This window comes from Choloepus didactylus, assembly GCF_015220235.1.
Source record: "Choloepus didactylus isolate mChoDid1 chromosome 11 unlocalized genomic scaffold, mChoDid1.pri SUPER_11_unloc1, whole genome shotgun sequence".
Lineage (NCBI taxonomy): Eukaryota > Metazoa > Chordata > Mammalia > Pilosa > Megalonychidae > Choloepus > Choloepus didactylus.
This window is the reverse complement of record NW_023637577.1, coordinates 1,520,326-1,546,274: the sequence shown is the minus strand read 5'-3', so window position 1 is coordinate 1,546,274 and position 25,949 is coordinate 1,520,326. Positions and strand designations below refer to the sequence as shown.

The 25,949-nt window shown below is 39.4% G+C and overlaps 1 protein-coding gene across 3 annotated transcripts in view; it reads left to right on the top strand.

Annotated features, from left to right (window-relative positions):
* Nucleotides 1-23,462, top strand: part of FAF2 (Fas associated factor family member 2) — a 97,271-nt gene extending 73,809 nt beyond the window's left edge. The window contains exons 3-11 of one of the 3 annotated variants that reach the window (XM_037823047.1): nt 5,495-5,629; nt 7,106-7,182; nt 9,687-9,825; nt 11,462-11,547; nt 11,646-11,737; nt 13,135-13,312; nt 14,962-15,133; nt 15,980-16,123; nt 20,206-23,462. In XM_037823047.1, coding sequence (XP_037678975.1) covers nt 5,495-5,629; nt 7,106-7,182; nt 9,687-9,825; nt 11,462-11,547; nt 11,646-11,737; nt 13,135-13,312; nt 14,962-15,133; nt 15,980-16,123; nt 20,206-20,388 — 1,206 coding nt within the window. In that variant the 3' untranslated portion in view covers nt 20,389-23,462. The remainder of the gene's footprint in view (nt 1-5,494; nt 5,630-7,105; nt 7,183-9,686; nt 9,826-11,461; nt 11,548-11,645; nt 11,738-13,134; nt 13,313-14,961; nt 15,134-15,979; nt 16,124-20,205) is intronic. The other 2 variants (XM_037823048.1, XM_037823049.1) reach the window with 2 other exon arrangements.
* The last annotated feature ends 2,487 nt before the right edge of the window (nt 23,463-25,949 follow it).

The window sequence follows — 25,949 nt, the reverse complement described above, 5'->3', positions numbered from 1 at the left end:
GTGCTCTGTTTTCCACCTGTCAGCAAGACCTAGGTTTTGTTTTAGAGCCCTGCTTTGACGGTTGGGTTGTCCATATTTCTCAGCCAAAGCTGGGCTGGGTTTTTGTGCAGGGCATGTAGACCAGTTCCTGTGGCCCTAATGAAGGGTCTGAAGCATCTTTTTAAAAGGGCTTCTATTCCCCTGCACTTTCCGGACTGCCTAGCAGATGGCACTGTTTGGTAACTTAATTATCCTCAGAGACTGCTTTGCCTCCAAGCACAGGCTGCATCTACACAAGTGAGCTAAAACTGCAGGATTCCTATGCCCTCACGTTGCTGTCCAAAATCTGGCTCAATGTGGAGCTATACCTGTGGCCGAGTATTCCCTCAGCTGACTCAGTACTCCAGACATCCCCAAGGCAAGGAAATGGCCCCTGGCTGCTACTTTCCTCAAGGGTGGGGAAAGGGTTTTCAGACTCAGGGCTGGAAACGCAGTCTCTGTCCACATTTTCTTGTTCTCTTTGTCCCTCTCCGTCCTGGGCCTTGAATTGTCCTCCTCTGTCCCCTGGGTCTTCAAACAGTGGGGGTATGTATCACTGCTCTGAGAGATTTTAAAATTAGTGTCCCTGGTGGGAGTGTTCCCATCTGCTGATTCTGTGCCTTTCCCACACTGAACCCGAGTGAGGGGGAGGGGAGAGGACTGGCTGGTATGGGACAGAATTTTCCTGCCTGATATTTCTTCTCCTTCAATTTGGCATCTGTAGGATCCTTCTCCAGTCTATATCCTCCTCCAGAGTTTCAGACAATTCAGAGTTTTCCTTTTTTTCATTGAATCTCTGGAGTGGAGTTTTCATTAGCTGTTTACGTTGCCATGTTGATGACATCACTCTCCACTTTCATTCTTTTGACTGTAGAGATCAGGTTTTTCCAGCATCATTTGTTGAAGAGACTATTCTCTCCCTGTTCAGTATGACTTGGGAACCTTATAAAAAATAATTGGCGTAGATGTGAGGGTTTATTTCTACATATTGGGAGAAAATATTTGGAAACCACATATCCAGTAAGGGTTTACTATCCAGAATTTATAAAGAAATCCTATAACTCAACAACAAAAAGACAAACAACCCAGTTTAAAAAAAAAAAAATGATCAAAAGACTTGAATAGACATTTCTCCAAAGAAGATATACAAATAGCCAAAAAGCACATGAAAAGATGCTCAACATCATTAGCCATTAGAGAAATGCAAATCAAAACCACGAGATGTCATTTCACACCCACTTTAATGGCAGCTATTTAAAAAATGGAAAATAACAAGTGTTGGAGAATGTGGAGAAATAGAAACTCATTTATTGCTGGTGGGAATATAAAATGGTGCAGCTGCTGTGGAAGACAATTGAATAGTTCCTCAGAAAGTTAAATAACCATATGCCCTGACAATCCCACTTCTGGCATATACTCAAAAGTTGAAACAGGGACTTGAACAGTTATTTGGTCACGATGTTCATAATGGCATTATTCACAATTGCCAAAACGTAGAGGCAGCTTAAATGTACATAAACCAATGAATGGATAAACAAAATGTGGTATAAATGCACAAAGGAATATTATTCAGTTGTAAGAAGGAATGAAGTTCTAATACATGCAACAACATGGATGAACCTTGAAAACATTATGCTAAGTAAAATAAGCTAGACACAAAAGGACAAATATTATATGATTGCATGGATATGATGATACAAAATAATTGGAATAAACCAGTTCATAGAGTCAGAAAATAGAATATAGGTTACTCTGTGCCAGGGTGGCGGTAGGGAATCAGGAATTAAGGCTTAAATTGTATCGAGTTTTTATTTGGGATGATTGAAAAGTTTTGGTAATGGATGGTAGTGATGGTAGCACAACATTGTGAACATAATTAACAGCACTGAAATATATATTTGTGGTTACAGGAAAATTTGGGGTTGTATAAATGTTACTAGAATAAGAATTTATATATATATATCTCCAAGGGACTGTATGACTTAGTGAACTGGAAAGTTAACCATGGACTAGAATTAATAGTACAAGTATAAAGACTTTCTTTTATCATTTGCAGCAAATTGTATCATAGTAATGCGAGCTGTTAATAATAGGATTACATATGGGAACTCTGAGTTTTATGCATGACTTTTCTGTAAACCTAACTTCTCTGATTAAAAAGAAAAACAATCAGTTTGCCACAGATGTGAGGGTTTATTTCTGAACCCTCAATTCTATTCCATTGGTTTATAAATCTCTTTTTGGTGCCAATACCACACTATTTTGATTACTGTAGCTTTGTAATAAATTTTGAAATCAGAAAGTGTGACTCCTCCAACTTTGTTCTTCTCTTTCAAGATTGTTTTGACTATTCAGGGCCCTTTACCCTTCCATATGAATTTGTTGATTGGCTTTTTCCATTTCTGCAAACAAAGCTTTGGAATTTTTGTTGGAATTGCTTGAACCTGTAAATCGCATTGGTAGAATTGACATCTTAACAATATTTCATCTTCCAGTCCATGAACATGGAATATCCTTCCATTGGTTTAAGTCTTTTTAAATTTCTTTCAGCAGTGTTTTATGGTTTTCTGTTTACAAGTCCTCTATCTCCTTGTTTAAATTTATTCCTAGATATGATACATAATTCTTTCAGTTGCTTTTGGAAATTGAATTATTTTCTAAGTTCCATTTTCACATTGTTTGTTGCTACTGTATAGAAACACCATTGATTTTTGCATGATGATATTGTACCCTGCCACTTGGCTGAATTAGTTTTGTAGCTATAGTTGCTGTCTTGTAGATTCTTGAGGATTTTTCACCTGTAGGATCTTGTCATCTGTGAATATGAATAATTTCACTTCTTCCTTTCCAATTTTGCTTGCAATTCTTTCTTTTTCTTGCCTAATAGTTCTGGCTAGCACATCCAGTACAGTGTTGAATAGCAGTAATGAAAGTAGGCATCCTTTTCTTGTTCCTCTTCTTAGGTGAAAAGCTTTCAGGCTTTCACCATTGAGTATGATGTTGGCTGTGGGGTTTTAATATATGCCCTTTATCATGTTGAGGAAGTTCCTTTCCAGATCTAAGTTTTCTGTTTGTTTATATCAAGAAAGGGTGCTGGATTTTGTCAAATCCCTTTTCTGCATCACTGAGCTTATCATGTGGGTTCTTTCCTTCATTCTATTAATATGGCATATTACATTAATTAGTTTTCTTATGGTGAACCACAACCCCCCTTGCATTCCTGGATAAATCTCACCTGGTCGTGGTGTATAATTCTTTGTATGGGCTGTTGGATTCAGTTTGCTGGTATTTTGTTGAGGATTTCATATCTATATTCATAAAGGATATTGGTCTATAATTTTTTTTTCTTGTGATATCTTTATCTGATTTTAGTGTAGAGTGATGCTGACTCATAGAATGAGTTAGGAGGTGTTCCCTCTTCAGTTATTTGGAAGAGTTTGATAAGGATTGGTAGTAATTCTTTTTGGAATATTTTGTTAAATTCACCAGTGAAAATATCTATTACTGGACTTTTCTTTGTTGGAAGGTTTTGATTATTGATTCAGTCTCTTTACTTGTTATTGGTCTTCTCTGTCTTCTTGAGACAGTTTAAGTAATTTATGTGTTTATAGGAATTTGTCCATTTCATCTAGATTATCTAATTTGTTAGCATGAAGTTGTTCATTGTATCCTTCTATTACCCCTTTTTATTTCTGCGACATTGGTAGAATTGTCACTTCTTTTATTTAGAATTTTGTTTATTTGTATTTTCTCTTTTTCCTTTGTCAGTCCAGGTAAAGGTTTTTCAATTTTATTGCTCTTTTCAGAAATCCCTGTGTTGTTTTTTGTTTTGTTTTGTTTTCTCCAGGTGATTATCTCCACTTTAATTTTTATCATTTCCTTTCTTCTCTTCACTTCAGTTTGCTCTTTTTCTCCTAGTTCCTCCAGGTAAATGCTTAGGTTACTGATTTGAGATCTTTCTTTTTTAATGTAAGCATTTAGAGTTATAAATTTCCCTCTGAGCACTGCCTTCGCTACATCCCATAAATTTTGGTATGTTGTGTTTTTGTTTTCATTTGTCTCCAGGTATTTCCTAGTTTCCCTTATAATTTCTTCTTTGACCTATTGGTTGTTTAAGAGTGTATTAATAGCTACATGTTTGTGAATTTTCCAGTTCTCCATCTGTCATTTATTTCTAGTTTCCAGTTATGGTCAGAGAAGATAATTTCTGTGATTTCAATCTTTGTATATTTATTGAGACTTATTTTGTTACCTAATATATTGATCTATCCTTGAGAATAATCCATGGGCACTTGAATAGAAAATGTATTCTGCTGTTGTGGGTTGAAGTGTCCTGTATTTGTCTGTTAGGTCTAGTTGGTTTATAGCATTGCTCAATTCCTATTTCCTTAGTGATCTTCTGTCTAGATGTTCTTTCTGTCTATTATGGAAAGTGATATATTGAAATCGCCTCCTTTAATGTAGAACTGTCTGTTTCTCCCTTCAGAATGTCAATGTTTGCTTCATATATTCAGGGGCTCTGTTTGGTGCATAGATATTTATAATCATTATATCTTCTCAATGAAGTCACACTTTTATCAGTATGTGGTGCCATCTTGTTCCTTTTAACAGTTTTTGACTTAAAGTCTATATTGGTGTAGACACCACCACTGTTTTGATTGTTTACGTGGAGTATTTTATTCATCCTACTTGTATCTTTGAATTTAAGATGAGTCTCTTGTAAACAGCATACAGTTAGTTCATGCTTTTTCATCCATGCTGCCAGTCTTTGCCTTTTGATTGGAGAGTTTAACCCGTTTACCTTTAAAGTGATACTGATAATACAGGACCTCTGTCATTTTGTTCTTTAGTTTTTGCAAGTCAGACCTTTTTTGGTCCCTCAGTTCTTCCGTTATTACCTATTGAATGTCAGCTGTCTGCCAGGGGTTGTGTCAGGATCTTTACATACATTCATCTCATTAGGCTTTCAAATTAATTTTGAGAAATATTATTCTTGCATTTTGTATATGGAGAAACTGAGACTCATATGCCAATATGAGTGATGGAGCTGTGGTTCAGATCTTAGTTTCTCTACGCCAGAGCCTTCCATCAAATACCATCCCATCAGGACTGTTCCATTGCCCAACTCCAGGGACACCATCCACACCATTTTCTATGTGGATGGCTTTCCTGAAGTGCCTTGTACCCCAGGCACCCTAAATAACACATACCATCTGAATAAAGCCTTGCATTTGCTTCATAAATGTAGCTTCCAGACAAGTTCTCTCCTCTCCCCTCCTGTGTGTGAATTCCGGAGCCAACTACATGTTGCCTCCAACTACAGCAGATGTGTTAATCTTTAAGTTATGTTGATTAAAAGTTCTGTGAAGATACACTCCTCAGGTGTCTTTTTGGTGTATTAATGTTCTTCCTCCTTTGAGACCAAGCAATAATTATTTCAACTCTTCTCCTGAGTTAATTTTTCCCCCCTTCTCAGGCTGCTGTACAGGACAGATTGAATGAGCAAGAGGGTGTACCGAGTGTTTTCAACCCACCTCCGTCCCGACCCTTGCAGGTTAATACAGCAGACCACAGGATCTACAGCTATGTTGTCTCAAGACCACAACCAAGGGCAAGTTGTTTTGCAGCTGTAATTTCCCTCTTTTTATTTTATAAGTTCATTCTCTTGGCCATGTTGATTTTTGTATGACAGGAGCAGAAGAAATTTCAAAATGTAAACTGTTAGCTGAACCTGACTTTTTCTATCTTTCGGCAGTTACTTGGGGAGTATTTTCTGCACTTGTTTTGAGTACACAGTAGGTTTATTTACACATCTAAAAATGTTTGCTACACATTTAAAAGCTCTCCCACTTTGAAGTTAGAGTCTGTTTACTGAGTTCTTTGTATCTTCAGTTTACTTAATTTTAAACTCCTTCTAGGTAGTATTTAGAATCTTTATGGGGACCTTGGCCTCATCTTTGAAATTAGTCTTGAAGGGCTAGCAGCAAGGGGGCAGTTGATTTTAATTCAGCAGGCATTTAAGAGTGCTCAGGTATACCTGGTGTTTTGTTGCTGGGCATCTAGAGTTATTCAATCCTCCCCTTCAGATTGCTTACAGTCTAGTTAGGAAAGTCAGTTGTGTATATATATATAATGATCTCCCAAAAAGTTCTTGGAGTTTCTCTTTCTTATCCATGGGGTTATACTCACTTCCTGTACTTACATTTAGAATCTCAAGAAAGCAGCCCCTTTAATTTCACAGCAGTTTACCCCATTGTAGTACTTTTTGCGGAGCACTTGACAATGTTTGGAAGATAGAATTTCTAAGGAGCTGTGTTGGGTATTCTGAAGTAGAAGAACACAGATGCTTACTGCAGTTATACAACTCAAAGAGTAGTTCTGTTGATATCCAATGTTTGAGACTTGTGTGGGGCTTGACTTGATGTTTGAGGCCCTGATGTCAGCTATGGGTCTCCAGAACTCCCTGGCCATGGACACAAAGAGGACCCCAAGTTAACAAAATGTGACGTATAAGAAAGTACTCTGAAAGCTTTAGAGCCCTATATGTTTGCTATTTAGTAATTAATAGCAGCAGTAATAATCAACATGGCCAACATTTTAAAGAAAGTAATAATTAACATTATTACTAAAGATGAGCTGCTATATGGTGATTTATAATTGTGGTTTATGTAATTGTCATTTCTGTACAAATGCTCAAGTTAGTAATAGTGGTTATCTTATTTTCAAAATATACCTTATTTTGGTGTAAAAATCTAAATCTAAAAGGAAAGAATAAATATTTATCATTTGGAGAGGCAAAACTTGGAACTGAATTTTACACTAGTTTAAGTAGCTACAGGAAATGTGTTAAAGCAGATTTAACATGAAAATAAAATATGTGGGGGAAAAATATGATAGTATTAGACAAAATGAGATCAAAGGCAGTTGGTCTGTAAGAAAGCTGAGGTGGCCAGGAAGAGGGAACCATACTGGAGAAGAAATAATGTGAAAGGATAAAAAAGAGTATAAAGTTCTGAAAGTGCTGTTTTGTAAAGTACTAGGGATTGAGAAAATTAAAAGGTATCTAACTTTGTTTTTGGAATTTTAGGGGCTGCTCGGATGGGGTTATTACCTGATTATGCTTCCATTCCGGTTTACCTATTATACGATACTTGATATATTTAGGTACGTACCTTTTTGTATTTATGTATTAGTAGCAACAGGATAGACTTTGGAGCTTAAACTTGGATCAGAATAAGATTTCTGCTCTATCAATTTTAACTTGCCAATTTGCCTTCAGATTGGATGTTCTTCCTGGGCAGTCTTTTAATAGCATATGAAAATAATTTAAATTGTTGAAACATAATGATAGGTGTTATGAAATGGGATTGTTTTGCATTAAATCTTGCCTATCATTTTCAAGAATCAGTCTACCTACATTTATCAGTACCCCCCCACCTTGTTTGTTATCTCTACATTCCCTAGTTAATCTTCACACCCTATCCTTTCTAACCACCATTATCTTCTAGCTTCACACTCGTTATAACTTTTACCCTAAACTACTTCTACTCCATTCCACTACTCGATCCCAACAAATTCTCTTGCTCTGAGATTACCCACTTCTCCTGAGATTCCTCCTACACCAGTTTCACCTCTCTACACACTCCTGTACATTCCCTCTGCCCTGGTAGCTGTAAGTTGCTGATCCTGGTACCCTTTCATATATACACCCACTTCAAACCTTCACCTTTCTTATAGCTTCCTTCATTCGCCATTCAAAGGGCTCAGTGGAAGCTACAGAGTGTCTAAGACTAGAAAACACTGAGTGGGCCTCATCTAGTTGCCACATCAGAATTGGGGTATCTGGCCTACGGATGAACTAGGCTTAATGCCTAGGTTTTAAGGGGGAAAATGAAAATGTTTATGGGGGTATCCAGGCCAAGGGACAGAGCTAGAATAGGTGGTCTGGGTCTTGCATACAGGGCAACCTGTACCTCCCTCCAAATATAGGACATCCAACTAGGGAGCAGAGACTGAAGGCGAAGACCCAGCTACTGCAGAAGTGCAAGGATCAGATCAGTACCTTTTACCTTGGCCCCTTGGTGTTTTATGAGCCTGCCTGCTTAATGGCTTCCTTGCTTTAACTAAGTTCTTAATGGTTCACCATTTAACCAATTAGTACTGTTTTACTAAGAATGGGCACATGAATCTTTTAAATCTAAAGAAGATTGAATAGACATCTCTTTTTTTTTTTAAACTGATTGTCCTAAATCATCTAGACCATATATATATCGTAATGAGAAAAAGTTAAAAGCCTTTATCTGTTCACCAAGATTTGGAGATAATCTTAAAGTATTTAATTTCAGAAAAGAAATTAGAATCTGCTGATGTAATCAAAATATCAATCTTCTGAAGGATGTCTAGCGACCCGCCTGCACACACAACTTCTTATATTTTGTGGTTTTAATTTGCTCTGGAATGTTTGTGTCAATAAATTTGATTTGATTACTCAGGATACATTCCAAGTGGAATTATACATACAGAGGAAATTTAAGGGGATAGGAATTGACTCAAGATTTGGTGAAGAAAGTGTCATAACTTCGTCACTTCTTCTGTGCTAGAAATTCCTCAAATAAATGAATATTGTTTGTTTTCCATGGAAAAATATGCATGGCATGTGTTACTAATTTTAATGCAGCTGTATCATCCAAGCAACTTGTTTATGTTATGTAGCACATTGACTTAGCAGGCCTCTGCCCCATTGCCTTCTGTGGAAACCCAAAGGATAAAAAATGGGGCTACACAAATACAGTAGGATGGCCTACTTAGAAAAAAATAAAGTGATGCCACCAGGTAATTGCATCCTTAACTGTACAATAGCTGCCAGCCACATGTACTTTTGATCAGTTTTACAACTTCCTCCATGATTGCCATCAGCCATAAATCATCAAGCAGAATTTACTTGTCCCTTTGAAGAGCAAGTAAATTGTGACTAAAATTTAAAATTTGAAGTTCCTATCCATAATCTGAATACCTTGGGAGTTTGAATTAAAATTCTAAATCCCAGAAGAACAGAAAGGAGAGGGGGAGGCAAGTAGGACAGGCAGAGACAGATTTCTGTTCTAGAGCAGCGCTGTCCAATAGAACTTTCTAGGATGATGGAAATGTTCTGTATCTGCACTGTCCGGTATGGAAGCCTCTAACAACATGTGGCTATTGAGCACTGAAAATGTGGCTAGCATGACTGAGGAACTGAAATTTTTATGGTATTTAAATTTTAATTAATTTAAATTTAAATTTAGATATTCACACGTGGCTAGAGGCTACCATGTTAGTGCCATTCTACAGAGACTGGAAGCACAGCCTGATCCACTGTGTCTCTTTTTACCAAATCTTCTAGCCCTAACTCTAATTTTTTCTGCAAGAAGTACTCAGGATTTGTCTAGGCCACTGTTGGAATTTATAATCCCAGTAGTTTACATTCTTCTTGAGCAGGCAATGGAGCGACACTTGCTGCTTTGCAGCTTTTCAGCCATACTTTACTCTCAGATTTTGTGATCCCCTCACAGACCATTCACCTCCCTTTGCTGCCATGCCTCTGGCTCTGTTAGAAATCTTTACAAACTGGCCCACTCTATGTGCACTACAGTAAGCCGGATTCATATGATTATTTATTCCTTCCTTCCCAGGTTTGCTCTTCGTTTTATACGGCCTGACCCTCGCAGCCGGGTCACTGACCCTGTTGGGGACATTGTTTCATTTATGCACTCTTTTGAAGAGAAATATGGGAAGGCACACCCTGTCTTCTACCAGGGAACGTACAGCCAGGTCAGTGCCACAAACCATATAGATGCCAATTTATTTATATGATTCTGTCCTCAAAGGAAAGCAAAGCTCAGCACCGATCATGTCATTCTTTTATTCAGAAACCTTAAGTAGCTCTTTACTGCTTATGGTGGGGAGGAGAAAGACCAAACCTTTTAGCTGGATCCTCCTGGACTTAATTCCAGTCTCCCTTTGAAGTCTTCTCACATAACTTGTCTCTCCCTATGTCCTAGATTCCTGCTAAACCATCCTCTGAAAATACTCTGTAACTTCCTATCTCTGTGCCTATATTTTTGCTGTTTCTTCTACCTGGAATGCCTTCCTCACATTTTTGCTAATTGGAATCTTGCCCATCCTTCAACCAGCTCATGTCACTCCTTATAACCTTTTTGGATTGTTCTACCCTACCCTTCCCTATCTCAAAACCAAAAATATTATAGTTCCTTTGGTTCTCCTATAACTTTTTTTTTTTAACTTATAGAAGTTTCATATTCTTCCTTATATTAAACTGTGTGTGTTCATGTCTTATCTCCTCTACCAGGCTGTAAGCCCTTTGAGGATAAGTCCTGTCGTCTTTAATCCCTCACAGAATTGAATAAGGGCATGGAACATAGATGCAAGTTGATACATTTCATTCAATCCAAGCCACACAGGCCTTTGATTGTACTGCTGCTTCTCAGGGGAAAAAATAGTTCTGTGGTGTTAGGCATATCTGTAGTTTGGCAGAGAAAAATGTAGAAATACCACTGTGGGCATAGGCAAAGGTGTGGCTCTATCCTGCAGCCTCTAGGATTCCTGAATCTATGTGGAGAAAGAAATGCTTACCGTTGTTTCCTGCCTTGATTCTCCCGCATCTGTTCTTTCTCACAGGCAGTCTCTCTGGCTGCTCCCATCCCACTCAACAAACATTAAGTACCCATGCTCAATGCTAGAAATACAGAGATGAACAAGATGGGGGACCCTTCAGGCACCCACTTTGCTGTGATCCTGAGGGTAGACCACCATTGGTCATTCAGGAAATCTTAATTCAGGGATAGTGTGCTCAGAATTGTGAAAATGCAAAAACATTCACAGGAATCTTAGGCACTAGCCTTATCTTTGAGGATCTTTTAAAACCTTGCTCTTTAGAATAGCTTTGAGTCTCCCACTCCCTCATGCCTCTGGGTATGTGGCCTGCAGTCAGGCTCCTCTTCACAGTTACTTTTTATTTACAAGGATGCTGTAGCTGTGAAGTGGCAAAATTCTCACTTCCCTTTTCATGTGCCCAGATTCTCCTGGGTTTTGTTTTTTTTTTTTTTTTTTTTTTTTTCTTCCTTTAGATTGGGAACAGCTGACTACTCTGTGATTTGTTGGGGACCTGTATTTGTCAGCCTTTCTACTCACATATGCCTGATGCAATTTAAATCCTAACAACACTAAAACCTTTTCATTAAAGCTTATTTGCCTGGATTTTCTATAGGGAGAAAAATTCCAGGGGTGTGAAGATAGGAGCCCAGGCATTTTCTGGTTTCTTGCTTGCCTTTTTTTCCTGTTTTCTCTTTTTGTTTCTAAACATATAGCTCTACCATTAGGACCCTAACCTAATTAAAAGTTCAAGGCACAGCCATCATAATAATCAGTGACCTTCTGTTCCTCACAGGCACTTAATGATGCCAAGCGGGAGCTTCGCTTTCTTTTGGTTTACCTTCATGGAGATGATCACCAGGACTCTGATGAGTTCTGTCGGTGAGTGGAATGATCCTTTCTTTCTCTTTTCTGACCTTATCTGCTGATAGTTTGTAGTCAGCAAGTTGTTCTCATGTCCTTTTCATCCCTCTCCACAGCAACACACTCTGTGCACCTGAAGTTATTTCATTAATAAACACGAGGATGCTCTTCTGGGCATGCTCCACAAACAAACCTGAGGGATACAGGGGTAAGTTGGGTTTCTTTTGCCTCGTCAAGACTGTTGAATTTCTTTGGAATGGTCTGAAAAAACATGCCATTTATTGCATGACAGTGGTAGGCACAATGCTAGTTGCTATTTGTATATTATCTTGTTTAATCCTCTCAGCAGTCCCAGGAGATGGGGTTATATTACCTTCACTTTATGGATTAGGAAGTAGGCTCAAAGAGTTTAAGGCGCTGGCTGAGGATCACACAGTTAGCACGTTTTGGAGCAAGTTCAGGTCTCTCTGACTCCAAAGCCCATTCTTTACAGTTAACCATTGCCAGAACCTGTTTTATTTTTAAAAACGTCCAGTCCTGGCCAGCAGCTTGCCTTTCATCTTAATGGGCTTCTTACTGAAGTGTTTATTCTCTTCATCAGCAATTCTACCAGAGCTTCTTGCACAACCAGTTTAGTTGTTTGAGTACCTTGAGTGCTGATACGGATTGAGAGAGAGTTCAGATCTTTGCTGTCAGCAACTTTTAACTAGAAATAGATATTATTCGAGGTCAGTATAAAATATAAAGGTGTCCAGTAAAGAAAATTGTAGTCACTTTTTAGCTACTTCTGTTCAGCAACCTTTAATTACATGCTAGCATGCCAGGCACTTTGTCAGATCCTGGGGATCGAAGATGCAAGAATGTTTTCCTGCATCCTATAATCTGCATCTTTACTTCCGGTATGTTTTAAAACATCTGCAGCATGTGTTTTGCCACTCTGATTTGGCTTTGGGGCTGAGGAGTGGATAGAAGGAGACCAAGGATATTTTTTATAGAAGCTTATTTAAATCTCCTGTTTTAAACCACAGGGAAAACATAGGTAAAACTCCTTTACAATAAAGTCTTGCTGTTTGAAGACCAACTTTCTAGACTCCTTTGGAGTAGAAAAGCTAGCCTTTTGGAGCAGGGGTTGGGGAAGACAGAGGGAAAGGAATAAGGAAGAGATAAGGCAAGAGGAAGAAAAGGCAAAGAGAAAAAGTTGATGGTGATGAATGTCACCAGTAGCATCATGCTGCGACTTGTAGCCTTGTCTTCTTTAGGCTTGATCCCTCATACAGGGAAAAAGTAGGCTAAGCAGTAGCCAGATTCTTTCTAGATCACTCTCCTAGCATCAGGAACACATTTCCTTGAGCTCTTCAGCCCTCCCCAGCTTCATCATTGCAACCACACCCCCACCAGAAAAACCTGTTCTATTCTAATCGGTCACTGGGGATAGGGACACAAATATATAGAGGCAAGGAGGACAAAATACAGAGAATAAATGATACCTCCCTTCTTTCCCACCTGGGGAAGCCGTTCTCTCTTGATCACTATAGAGAGGCAGAGGGTTGATCTGTTTCATCCCCCAGTCTTGGCTCTTGATCTTTTGGTTCTTTTTTCTGTCAGTATCCCAGGCTTTGCGAGAGAACACATATCCTCTCCTGGCCATGATTATGCTAAAGGATCGGAGGATGACTGTGGTGGGACGGTTAGAAGGCCTCATTCAACCTGATGACCTCATTAACCAACTGACATTTATCATGGATGCAAACCAGACTTACCTGGTGTCAGAGCGCCTAGAAAGGTACAAATTAGTTACATTTTGGAACTGAGAGACCACTATAGATTTGTATAGTTTACAAATACTGACTTCTTCTCTTCTTTCAGGCAACTTTAAAAAGGCTTGTCCATTTGATGTAAAAGTATTTATTTACTTTGACCCAAATAACTCTACATCAGATTATCTTTTGTTCTTAGAGATATAATGCAAAATATAGACAGCATTCTGTGCCCAAGAATGCATATATTGTCATCCAGAATAGCTGAACATGATGTAAAGAACTTAATTGTAAAATATTTGGAATGGTTATAAACACTCCCTCCCCATTACATAAGTAAATGTACGTTAATTGTAGAAGATTTGAAAACACAGAAGAGCACCAAAAAGAAACCAAAAATCGTCCATTATCCTATGACCACTTTTAACATTCTGGTATATTTCCTTTTAACTTTATAGACACACAAACATATACCATACACACCTATATACATACCCATTTTTTGGTAAACTTGGGATAATACTATTTTATAAGCCTTTTACATACAATAGTGTGTCACAGTACTTTTCTTCATTGAATATTATTCTTATTCTTCTGTGTTGTTTTTTAATTGCTACATAGCATTCCATTATCGAATACAGCAATTGAACCAGGTCACTCTTCTTGGACTTTTAGATTGTTTTCAGTTTTTTACTATTATAGATAGCATCTGTGGAGGTAGCTTTTTGCAATTTGTGGTGATTTTCCTACATTAAAATTTAAAATTCTTGGGAATGCCATTTCTGGGTCAAACAGTATAAATATATTTAAGGCTTTTGATATATTATGCCAAAATGCCCATAAATTTTTTGGAAAACTTTTAATAACATGGGGAAATGGTTGTTATGCGTTAGGAAAATGCAGGCTATGAACACTATAAATATAGCATGATTTTACCATTAAAAAGTGAATAGGAGAAGAAACTTACTAGGGTTATAGCAGTGTTTTATGTCTTGATTGGAGTGGTGTTACATGGTTTTATTTAGCAAGATTCATTGAGTTGAAGGATTTTCTAAAAATTCATTCAGTTGTACACTTAAGAGTGTTTCACTGCATTTAAAATTTATCTTAATTTTGAAAAGAAAGAAATGCATATATGATAGTAGGAATGTTCATCTCTTCAAGCAATCTCCTTGGCTAAATATTGTTCCAGCTGAAAGGAAAAATAAAACTGTGTAGGAGAGAAAATAGGAAACATCAAAATATTATGATGATTGATTAGTGGAACTGAATACGTTTCCACAGTTTTCAAGTCTTACACGATGTCAGTGTGTATGTGTGTGTGGTTTTTAGTTTTAAGAAAACAGCACAAGGTACAAAAATCCAGTAAACCAAGGGATATTTACCTGTAAACCATGATCTTGATTATCTTTTCATAAAAATAATTGGAAAAATACAGATAAATTTTTATTTTAAAAGTTCGAAGTTGGAGGCGGGGGAGCTTGCCATTTCTTTTTCTGCTAAATTAAACTGAGAAAAAAGACGGCTTATTCAGATTCTGCCATTCTGCTTTTGGAAATCTTTATGGTAATGTGAAATAACCATCATTTTTGCCCTCCCTCAAAATTTCAATCTAAGTGAACACAGGGCTTTGTAAGATTGGTGTTTTCCTTCCATGCTTCTCATCTGTTCACAGGGAAGAAAGAAACCAGACCCAAGTGCTAAGACAACAGCAGGATGAGGCATACCTGGCCTCTCTCAGGGCAGACCAAGAGAAAGAAAGAAAGAAACGGGAGGAGCGGGAGCAGAAGCGGCGGAAGGAAGAGGAGGTACAACAGCAAAAGCTGGCAGAGGAGAGACGGCGACAGGTAATGAACCTGTGTCTTTACTTGTTGTGATTCCCGGTCTGTGGAGATTTTGCCACCTTGGTCTTAATTATGAAAGGAAAAAAGCTAGATGGTGGAAATGAAGGTGATGTAAATTTTCTTTGACATTTTTGTGTCTTCTGCATTTTCACAAAAAAAGAAAAAATTATTTAGAAAGAATGAAAATGGTGAGTAGATGCCAGGCAAAACAGCTCATTTCCATGAAAAAGAAGTTTAGGACATAATAAATAGTTCAAAATGGTCTTAATTCACAGCAGTAGTTTTGTTTTGTTTTTTAATTAGAGAAGTTCTAAGTTTACAGAAAAATCATACAGAAAGTACAGAGTTCTATATACACCCCTCCTCACACATACACACTCACAAGGTTTTCTCTATTATTAACACTTTGCATTAGTGGGATACTTTCATTACAATTGATGAAACAATATTATAATATTATTGTAATTATATGATTAACTATAGTCCATAGTTTACTTTAGGGTATAGGAGTAGTTTTTAAATATTCTTATAGTGTTAGCTAATTCAGCATTTCATTCATGATCTTATTTCATTATGTACTACCACTAGATTATCACCAGTGTCTTAGAGCCATTCCCTTTCCTCTCAAATAGTTAAATACCTAAACGTAGCCAATAAATAAAACATGGGATGCAGTAGCACTTTGAACCAGATTGTTTCTGGTGCTCACCAAGAGGTTTTTCTTATGGTAGTTCATTAATTTTTTTCTTCTGATGGCACAGTAAACCTACATGATCGTTGTGTTTCTTGTTTCCTGTTTCCCTGTTGGAGCCACAGCTTCACTTTCACTTTTGCTTTGTGTGTCTACAGAATTTACAGGAGGAAAAGGAAAGGAAGTTGGAGTGCCTGCCCCCTGAGCCTTCCCCTGATGACCCTGACAGCGTCAAGATCATCTTCAAATTACCCAATGATTCTCGAGTAGAGAGACGATTCCACTTTTCACAGTCTCTAACAGTAAGGACCGCCTAAGTTGTTTGAACTGTATGTAGAGTCTGGGCTTTGAATTTGGAAACTTTTACAGACTCTCAAGAATGTTGTTGATATATCCGCTTCTCTGAGGAGCAGAGGAGGAACAGAGAGACAGACAGACACGGGTATGACATCAGTGGACACCAACAAGAGTGCAGTAAACTATTTATTGTAGGTTCCTTAAGTTCTAGCTGCCACCCTAGTGCAATTATTAAGGTTTTCTTTCATCAGTCATATTCTGCTAAGCAAAATGGTACCTTACAAAGAAGGTGCCACAAAAGAGTTGTGAATTTGAGGGTGGAAGGCTCTTTTGTGCTACTCTTCTTGCATTGGCTTCAAAACCCAGCTCTTTTGTGCTACTCTTCTTGCATTGCTTTGTAGAGATCACTTTGCTTCCAGTGACCCAGAAACACCTGAAATACATGTCTGGATGTAAGTGCACATGCAGTTTAGATACAATTGTCCTTCTTTTTCTACCCATTTACCCTATAAAAGAGTCACTTCTTGGGGCTGCCTTGTGTATTTGGTATCCATGGGTAAGCAGTGTTTATCATTCCATAGTCTTTTTCCCCTTTCTCTTGGAAGAAATGGGAAGGAGTTAAAAGCAGAGACTCTTACAATCTCACAGAACGGAGATCAAATTCTAATTCTTCCAGAGTTACTAATGTTCCTGGATCAGTTTACTTAATCTCTAAGACTCAGTCACCTCATCTGTAAAAACAGTATAATAATAGGCACTCCTGATTAGGGTGTTTGTTAAGATTATAAATTCATATAAGGTGCTCAACACTGGGCTTGACTCATAGTAAGCACACAAATGCTAACTGTCATTATTGGTATTTAAAACCAAAAGAAAGTTTCTGCTTAAATTGAGTTGGTATGTTGCCTTTCCAAATTGACAATAGTAGATTCTGCCATTTCCATGATCACTTGTCATAATCAGGAGTAAACTGCATAATAGAAATGATGATGCAGTTGATTAAATGACTAATCAAGCAAGGCTGGGTAGCACATTCATTGCTTCTCTTTATTTAATCGGAGGAAATGTACTGTCCTTGGGGTTTAATAGAAGAACTCTATTAGAATTGTGGAATAGAATAGGCTTGGGGCCAAAGAAGACCCATTTGCTAACTATGTAATCCTTGAAGGCTTTTAAACAGGTTTCTCACTAAAAATTGTTTTTAAAAGACTGAGAGAATTGCTTGGTCATAAATGAGGACTGTACTCAGAGCTAGAAAGGAAGTGTCATGAAGTATCATGGTAGTGCTGGCCTTTGATGTTCATAAGGATAGTAACACACAAGAAAAAAATAGTGTATAGGCTATCAGCACTTTTACAGACATTATGTCCTTATCTTCCTATGGACTCTCCCCTTCATAATCGATTTTGGGGTGAGAGTTCAGTGAAATGTTCAATTTGCAGGTGGTAGTCAACTCATGATAGTCTTATGCTAAGACTGTGCTAAGCAGAAAAAACTAGAGAAACCACCATGTCCTATGCATGGCAGGAAAGTGGCAGCTGACTGTCTTTTGAATGAAACCATAAAAGAGAGACTCCAAATAAGAGTCAGCCCAGAACTGGATTTTCTATCTATTACAAACCCAAAAAGACTTCTGGAGGTGATGTAATCTGTTTCCTGAAGTTATCAGCCTGTTGTCAGTGGCAAGCAAAAATGGCAACTTTGTACCAATATTAGGTAATTCTTACACTGATTGAACAGGAAACAGAAAATATTATTTCACCCTTATATAAATCCCATGTTGGGTCCTTACCAAGAATACCTTATGCAAGTCTAATTGAAGCACCGCAAGAAAAGCAAAGGAGAGAGAACATTAATGGAAATTGTAGAAGCAGAGGAGGGAACTAAAAATGACTGAAGTTGATAGGAGACTAAAATATGAAAAGTTTATAAAATCATGAATGGATCAAACAAAAGTAACATGAATTTACTCCTTAAATTCTCAAATCATGGCCCCTTAAAAGCTCTCGAGAGATAAGTTTGAAACAGATGAAGAAAGCACTGCTTCACATACACAGGAATAAACTTAGAAAGCTTGTTCTGAGAGAAATAGGTTCCCAAAAAGGAAAGGATAAAAACCTGAATAGTATGTTCTTAATCTTTGGGGCTGATCTGAAGGATGTTAGCAGTGCCCTTCACAACACTGATTTCCCTTCACTCAGAGTCTTGGTTAGAAACAGAATGCTAGCCGGAGAGGGCCAGAGAGCGGATCCAGTGCGCTGGTCTTCACAGATGGCATGGGTCAGAGACAGCGAGAGGTAAAGGTGGCCTATTCCAGAGGTTTCTCACTCACATTTTAAGTGTTAACAATTTGAGTTCTCATGATGTTGCCTCACCTCTCATTAAGGGTTTACTTGTTCTTGTCAAGAGTCAGAGGGGGGCATTCCCACAGAGAGTGGTCCACAGAGAGGGTGTCAGATTTCAGTCAGGTTGAGGAAGATGTCCACATATGGGGGCTGCCCAGGACAGGGAACTCAGTGGCCCAGGATAAAGTGTCAGAGCCAGAGCAGGGTGAGGTGGGTATACATAGGGAAGAGGGGGTATAAGTGGGAAAGAGGGGTGGTGAACTCACAGGTTCACTATGGATATATAGAGAAATACAGACATAGATATGTGTATGTGATTGTGTGTACACAATTCCTAGCTCTTAGCTGTAGCTCTCTGAGCAGCAACACCCAATAGCAGTGAGCATATCTAGCACCTAGATTTTGCTTTCTAAATATCATTGTTCACTAAGAAGAATCAGGGCTCCTTGGAGAAATGGCTGACTGTAGGGCTGGGGTAGGGGAAACATAAGATGGGCCTGGAATACCCTGTGCCAGAAAGCAAAGAATTGCTCAAAGAATAATGGAGAGATGTCAGAAGACACAGAAGCCAGTTTGAGTGGGCTCCTTCTGACTTCATGTGGATAATTTGAACATGTAATAATGATTGTAATATTATAAGCCATTGAATAGAATAGGAAGCCATGTACCTATATTGTTATAAATAAATAAATGAATACTTTGAAAGTTTGAGGAACTGCATATTTATTTGCATAGTTTCAAAGAGTACCTCCACACAAGTACTTAGTAATTACAAAGGGAAAAAGAATAACTCTGTGGACAAGCCTGGCAAACCCACCTTAATCAGGTGATCAAAGTGAACATCATAGGTAGTGGAACAAAATGAAATTGTGCTCCACCTAAACAGGAAGCAATGAGTAGGATGCAGCATCATTTCTGTAATATTCCTGTCAAAGATGCAGAACCTGAATCTAATCGTGAGAAATCTCAGATGAACAAATTAAGGAAAACCCTTCACGATAATCTTTTAAATAATAGTAATAATATCTACAAAGATTGAAAATTAATCTTCTAAAAGTGTCAAAATCATGAAAGTCAAGGAAAGACTGAGAATTTGTTCCACACTAAAGGAGGATACCAAAAGAGACACCACAACTAAATGTAACACAAATTTAAACTGCATCCTTTTGTTATAAGACATCTGGTGAAACTTGAACAGGGTCTGAATAATAATGTAATATAATATTACCGTGTATTATTATGGTAATAATGTATCAGTGTTAATTTCCTGATTTTGAGGGTTATACTGTAGTTCTGTCAGAGATTGTCTTGTTTGTGAGACATACACCCTCAAGTATACTGGGGTGATGGGACATCAGGTTCACAGTTCATTCTCAACTGGTTCAAGGGGAAAAAATTCTGGGTCCCATACTTCCATCTTTTCTGTAATGTTGTGATTATTTCTAAATAAATTTTTCTTTAGCCTTATATCTGACAAGTTGTCAAAGAAGAATCATATGATTCAATTCAGAGTAGGATTAGCACTGGGATTAGGTAATAAGTATATTTTAAAATACTTGCCTTGTACTTTTGTATTTTAAAATACATACTTGCCCTGTAAAATGGAAAGACCCAGAAGAATTCTAATGCAATCTGATCAATTCATATTCCAGAGTCATCCCTGTGGAGAGCTGGGGGACATTTTGACTTCACAGCTCTTGTTTTGACTTGACTTTTCTTCTTTTTCTATATGACCTTTGCAGGTAATCCATGACTTCTTATTCTCCTTGAAGGAAAGCCCTGAAAAATTTCAAATTGAAGCCAACTTCCCCCGACGGGTGCTGCCCTGCATCCCCTCAGAGGAGTGGCCCAACCCCCCCACGCTGCAGGAGGCCGGACTCAGCCACACAGAAGTTCTCTTTGTTCAGGACCTAACAGATGAATGACACTTTCTTCCTCTCCCCACCCACCCCAATTCCTAAAAGAAATGGATAAAACAAAAACAAAAAAACAAGGAATTCATATTATTATTATTATAATACAATATTTTTTTTAAAAGACTGCTGCATCCTAAGGAAGGATCAGAAACCATGCTGCCTGCAAGAGTCACAACTTGGTGTGTGTGCAAGAGAGGTCAGTGATGAACGTACCCGCTTGGCAAGCCCACCCTTCCTCCTGCCTCTGTACCACGCACCTTCCAGCGAAAGGAGACTCTTCACCTCCAGCCCGTCCATTGTCTTGACTGGGGAAGGGGACATTCCCACTAGTTCTCATTCATTCTTGCTTTTATGGAAAAGAAAAATGAAAAACCTCCATCAACCAGCTCTACAGCATCTCCTGAGGACTCACTTCTCCCACCTCTGGAGAAGAGAGAGAAGAGAAGGGACAGAACAAAGATATTCCTTGAACTTCCCACAATTTATGAATAACTTTTTAACTTTTTTCTGTTGCTTTGTATTGACCAAAGGAATGAGGCTGACATAGGTGTATTTTATTTCCTTAACTTTATTTGATAAAGAGCCAATTCTTAAACCCATGAGTTCATGGCTTGGGCTCCTTAGCCCACAGCAGTGTAATAAAGGTGCCCGGGCTGGTTTGTGCTTATTTCTGCAAATTGTTCCTCTCAACTTCCCAGAGAGGTCGTTCTTTTTGGTCCAACTCTTGCTGTCCTTTCTTGCCACTTATGCACCCAACTTAGAGCAGTGGGAAGAAATCTAGGTTTATAGTCCCATAAAGGTTGTTTTCTGTCTATGTACAGATTCACCCATGTATGCAACAAGGACTCTGTGTATACTCACCTGTACACACAATGGCAGCTTTTCCATGGAAATCTGTACCGGGGGTGGTTATGTGGTCTGAACCAAAGGACAGCAGCTCTTCATTCCTCTTGAGATGTGTGCATGCTGTTCCTCCCCAGCTCTGAGCTTTCCTGACTTGCCAAGCTTGGTGCCTTTCCAAAGGACTAGGGCCTGTGGTGGAGCCAGCAGAACCACACGAGAGTGCCCTGCCTGTGTCAGTGGATGTGTGCCAGGGTTTTCCCCTTTAAGGATAGAACCAGAGGCCTTGAGGAAGGGGACCAAGACCAGCCTCCTGGCCTTTGTAAACTGTTAGGCACGTTTCAAATTCTGATGGAGCCACCTACTGGAGGCAGTTTTTAATCCTCTCCCTCTTTGCTGTGTCAAAGTAATAGGGTTTTTAAACATCTGGATGTCTCATCTGTGATTGAATTCCTGGTAACAGTACATGGGTCAGGCCATGTATTAACATGCCATTGTGAACTGACAAGTATTCCAAAGTGTTCTATAGCTAGCCTGGTGTGGACTCGTAACATTATGATCTACTGAAATTACTATAGCTCCTTAGCATGCCATGAAGCCAAGTGTTCAGATCAAGATAGAACATACCTTGTTAGAACACCTGCAGTCTCTAGTGTTCAACTAAAACCTAAGGACAGCTCTTTTAGGTAACAGTCATGTGGTTAAGATTCTCTGCATCCCTCCGTTGTAGGGTAAACAGTGTGGGGCAGGATGAAGAGCCTCATGGGGCTCTCCTGGAGAGCCTAAGAATGTCCTAGAGGCCTTGGCACAGGCACCTGGCACACCAGATCTAGGGGAATAGAGTTCTGCTCCTGGTTTTCCACTTTGTTTCCTACACCCAAGGCCAGGCAAGTGGGAAATCACCATCTGATTGTTGTCAAATATTTCTGGAGTGGCTTAACAGGATGACCCATGTTCACCACTCAATCCTATGTGAAATCTGCTTCCCACTGACAACCACACAAAGAGGAATTCCCCCCCACTTAACTTGAACCTCCCTCCCTGTCTGGAATTCACTGCTGTTTCCCTAGCAGGATGCAGGAGGATATTAAGGAACTTCATTCTTCCTGGGTGTCGTGTATGAGCATCTTGCCCACACCTTTTTGGGCAAGTCATAATTTTTGTCCTTCGTAATTCTGCATCTTGTTTTACAGTGTGCACTTTATGCCTCTTGCCTTTTGATACCTGGTTCAATGAAGGAGGTCAGATGCCAGAATATTAAGAAAAAGTCCTGCTTATGTCCGTACAACTCTTGGGGTGGCCTACCCATTTATGTTGGGGTTCAAGAGGCTTCACCTGAAGCACAAGCATCTCCCTAGTCCTTTGAAATGGCCCTGCTTTACTTAGACCCTATTCCTATCTCCTCACTGACTCTAGCACTGATCTCTAGATGACATCTCCTTTTCTCCTCATTGAAAGGTGAGCTGCATGTTTTGTCACTTATTGCCAGTACAATCAGTAAGTTAACTCCCAGGGACCACTGGGAGCTCAATGGGGCCTGCAAGGGAGAACACCCTGAGAGACCACTGATCTACAAGAATTTGCTCTTGTTTCCAAATCACCTCTGGGATATGGCAAGTCGTCAACTAAACAAAGGCAGTTTTTTAGGTTTTGTTCTGCACCCCCAAGACTGAAGTTGTAGATTCAGCCAAACAACCATGGGACATGACCAAGCAAGGACAATCTCTTGGAAGTCAGTTGAATTTCTGCAGCCTCAATGGGGCCCTCTGGTCTTTTCTTCCACTTCTGCAGAATTTCCTGCAGCAAGTATTTTTCTCCTTGCTTATCTCCACTCTGATATTTGGATAAGAGATGGCTAGAAGAGAATATTGCTCTCTTCTAAAAATATACTAAAAAGAACCTGGAATCTCCAACTCAGCAGTCATTATGAAAATTGCTAAATGGTGCCAAAGCCAAGGAAAGAGCTTGAGAAAATGTGGGAAGAAGCATGACCCCCAGAATGCAGAATCGGGGAATATTATCATCTGGTGCTTGGACAAGGAGTTCCACTTTACAACTGGTTTTTTAGGACTTGTGAAGAACGCAGCAACAGGAAATCCATCCCCAAAGGATGCAGTGACCCAACTTGTACTGCACCTGAATAGTTACGTGATAACTTACTGAAGAAATCTAGTGTACTTTAAATTTTTTTCATAAAAGTTTACATTGTACTGTAGGTTAACATTAAATGTTTTATAACAAAAGTTTTCTCTGGGTCTTTCTGTCTAGGCAAGAGGTGATATTTTTCTTTGTGTGAAGAAAAGGTTGGAAAACATTGGGGGAGGGGGCGTGGCATTGCATAGCCAAGGAGCAAGGTAGACTAAAAAGAAGCAGGAAGTTGAAGTAGGTTCTCTGTGGTGTATTCTTGTGAAAAATGGCAACTTGGGCAGTGTGGTGTAGCGGAAAGAGCAGACAAGTCTGTGTTCAAATCTTGGTCCTGTCATTGGTCAGCTTTGTGACCTCAGGCAAGTTCTTTAGCCTCCCTGATTTTTAGTTTCCTCAACTGCAAATGAAGACAACACTGTCTACCTCAGAATAGATTTGTGGGTTAAATGAAATAAATGTCTGTGGAACACCAGGGCACACAAATAGGTGCCATTGTGCTTCTCATCCTCCAATGATAGTGTATTTTGAAGGAATATTCTCTTGTAATAATCACTTTCACCGTCTTAAGGCATTTGTCATTTCTCCTGCTAGAACAGGCCTGTGTCCTTGGAAAGGAACAACGGGAGTAGAGTCACTTCAGATCTAAGATTCGGGATGATTGAAATTCCCCTCTTAAGGTATTGCTCATGTTTTCATTTCTGAGAGAAAATTTAAGCTCAGTTCTCTGCCTTCCTTTCTCTTCCTCATTGTGTGTCCTTATACAAAAAACATTCCTGCGAGTTAGGAATTCTTGTCACCTTTAAGAGTCTGCCCTGTTTCTTCTCTGAAGACACGGGGCCTTCATTTTTTAACGGTACATGGCAAATGTAAAGTAGAACATCTACCACTCCTGGTAACTGCAAGAAGAGTTTACTCAAAACCCTAGGTCAGAATCCACTAAAAATGAACATTTCACAATTGATTGTGAACTTTACATAGAAAATATTTGCCATCAGTTCACAAGGTAAGTGAAGATTGAAACCAATGCCAGACGCACCTAGTTCCAAATCCTAGCTCTGGCCATGATTTTGGCTAAGTGCTCTCAACTCTAGACTTCGGTTTCATCAGCTGTGAAATGGAGCTGGTTGTAGCATTGTTGAGAAGATTGAATGGCTGTTGCAGGGTACCTGGGACAGGCTTTTCGTAAATAATAATTCCTATTACTGTTTTCAAAACATGGTCTCCAGGTTACCTCATATTTAACCTCTTTGTGGATAAAGAGAAGAGGGGAAAAGTGGAGAGGGGGTTTAGGCTCAGCTTATTGGCAGCTAATCACTGGCACTTTCTTGACGCACTACTCTTTGGCGTTGCAATTGGAACTCCATGTGGACTTTTACCCTGATGGAGCCATGAGCCCCCAGAGTCCCTTCCCCAAGCCTGTGAGCTCAGCCGCCAGGCAGGGCTGAGTCTCTTCTTCCTCTCACAGCCCTGCTCCTCCCCTCCACTGTCGGCTCCCCTTGCTGACTCTCCGAATGGAATGATGTCAAGAAACCCCCATTGGACTCTAAAATTTTCCCTGAAACAGAGATCTGGTTTTCCCTAAAAACACCACCTCAAAATACCCTGAAGCAGAGGCTGCTCATTTTCCTGTGAATTCTGGTGCCAGGAAGCAGGATCTGCATTTCTCTTCTGCCACTTGCATTTGCTGTCTGGATCCTGAAGCACAGACCATTTGCTCAGCCTACTTTATCCCATTCCAGTTGCCACTATCCCAGGGCACCTTCCCCAGTGTTGGCAACTGATAGCATTTTCATCTCCAACCACTTAGATGGTACCCACATCTATGTATGTGGATTCCCTAAAATCATGATCCTACTGTTCCTGATTGAATTCATGTGGCAATTGAGTATGGTGGAAAGAAGACTTGGAGTCAAATCTGGATTTGAAACTGCTCTGCCACTTGTTGACTATGATCTAGGGCAAATTACTGACCTCCTTAGAACCTATTTGCTCTTCTATACGTTACACAATAGTCATCCTTGCAAGGTCAAGGCATCCTGACATGGTGGGTAGTCGGATGCTTAGTAAATGTTAGCTTCCTTCCCTCCTATCATTCCCCAGCAGTGCCAGGCTTTGGACGTGATCTTTACTTGGCACTGCTTCACCCTCAAAACCTCAGACAGAACTGTTCCCTTTCTGGCCACACCCCTTCTCTCCAGCTCCCACTGCCCTACTCTGCCCTGAAAGCCTTTCTGTCCCTCTCCAGTTCTCCCTACGAGAACCTTCCTGGCTCCAGTCTCCTCTCCACCACAAGCCAGTACTGACTGTCACAATTCTCACAATTTGATTTCTCTCCTCTTGCTTGTTAAGCTGCAGAATCCTGGCATTCTTTACAGTAAACTGAGGATCCCTGGGTTTTAGTGCCCCTCCTTGCATCCAGCTCTAGGGAACTCCCCATGCCTCTGCTCCATAGAGACTTTTCCTGTTTCCCACTTTCTCAAAGTGAAGTCTCCTGTGTCTTCCTCACTGTGAACTCATTTCATCAGCCTACCTCCTGAGAAAATTGAGGTCTTTTCACAGAACTTTGTCATTTCCTTTTTCACCTG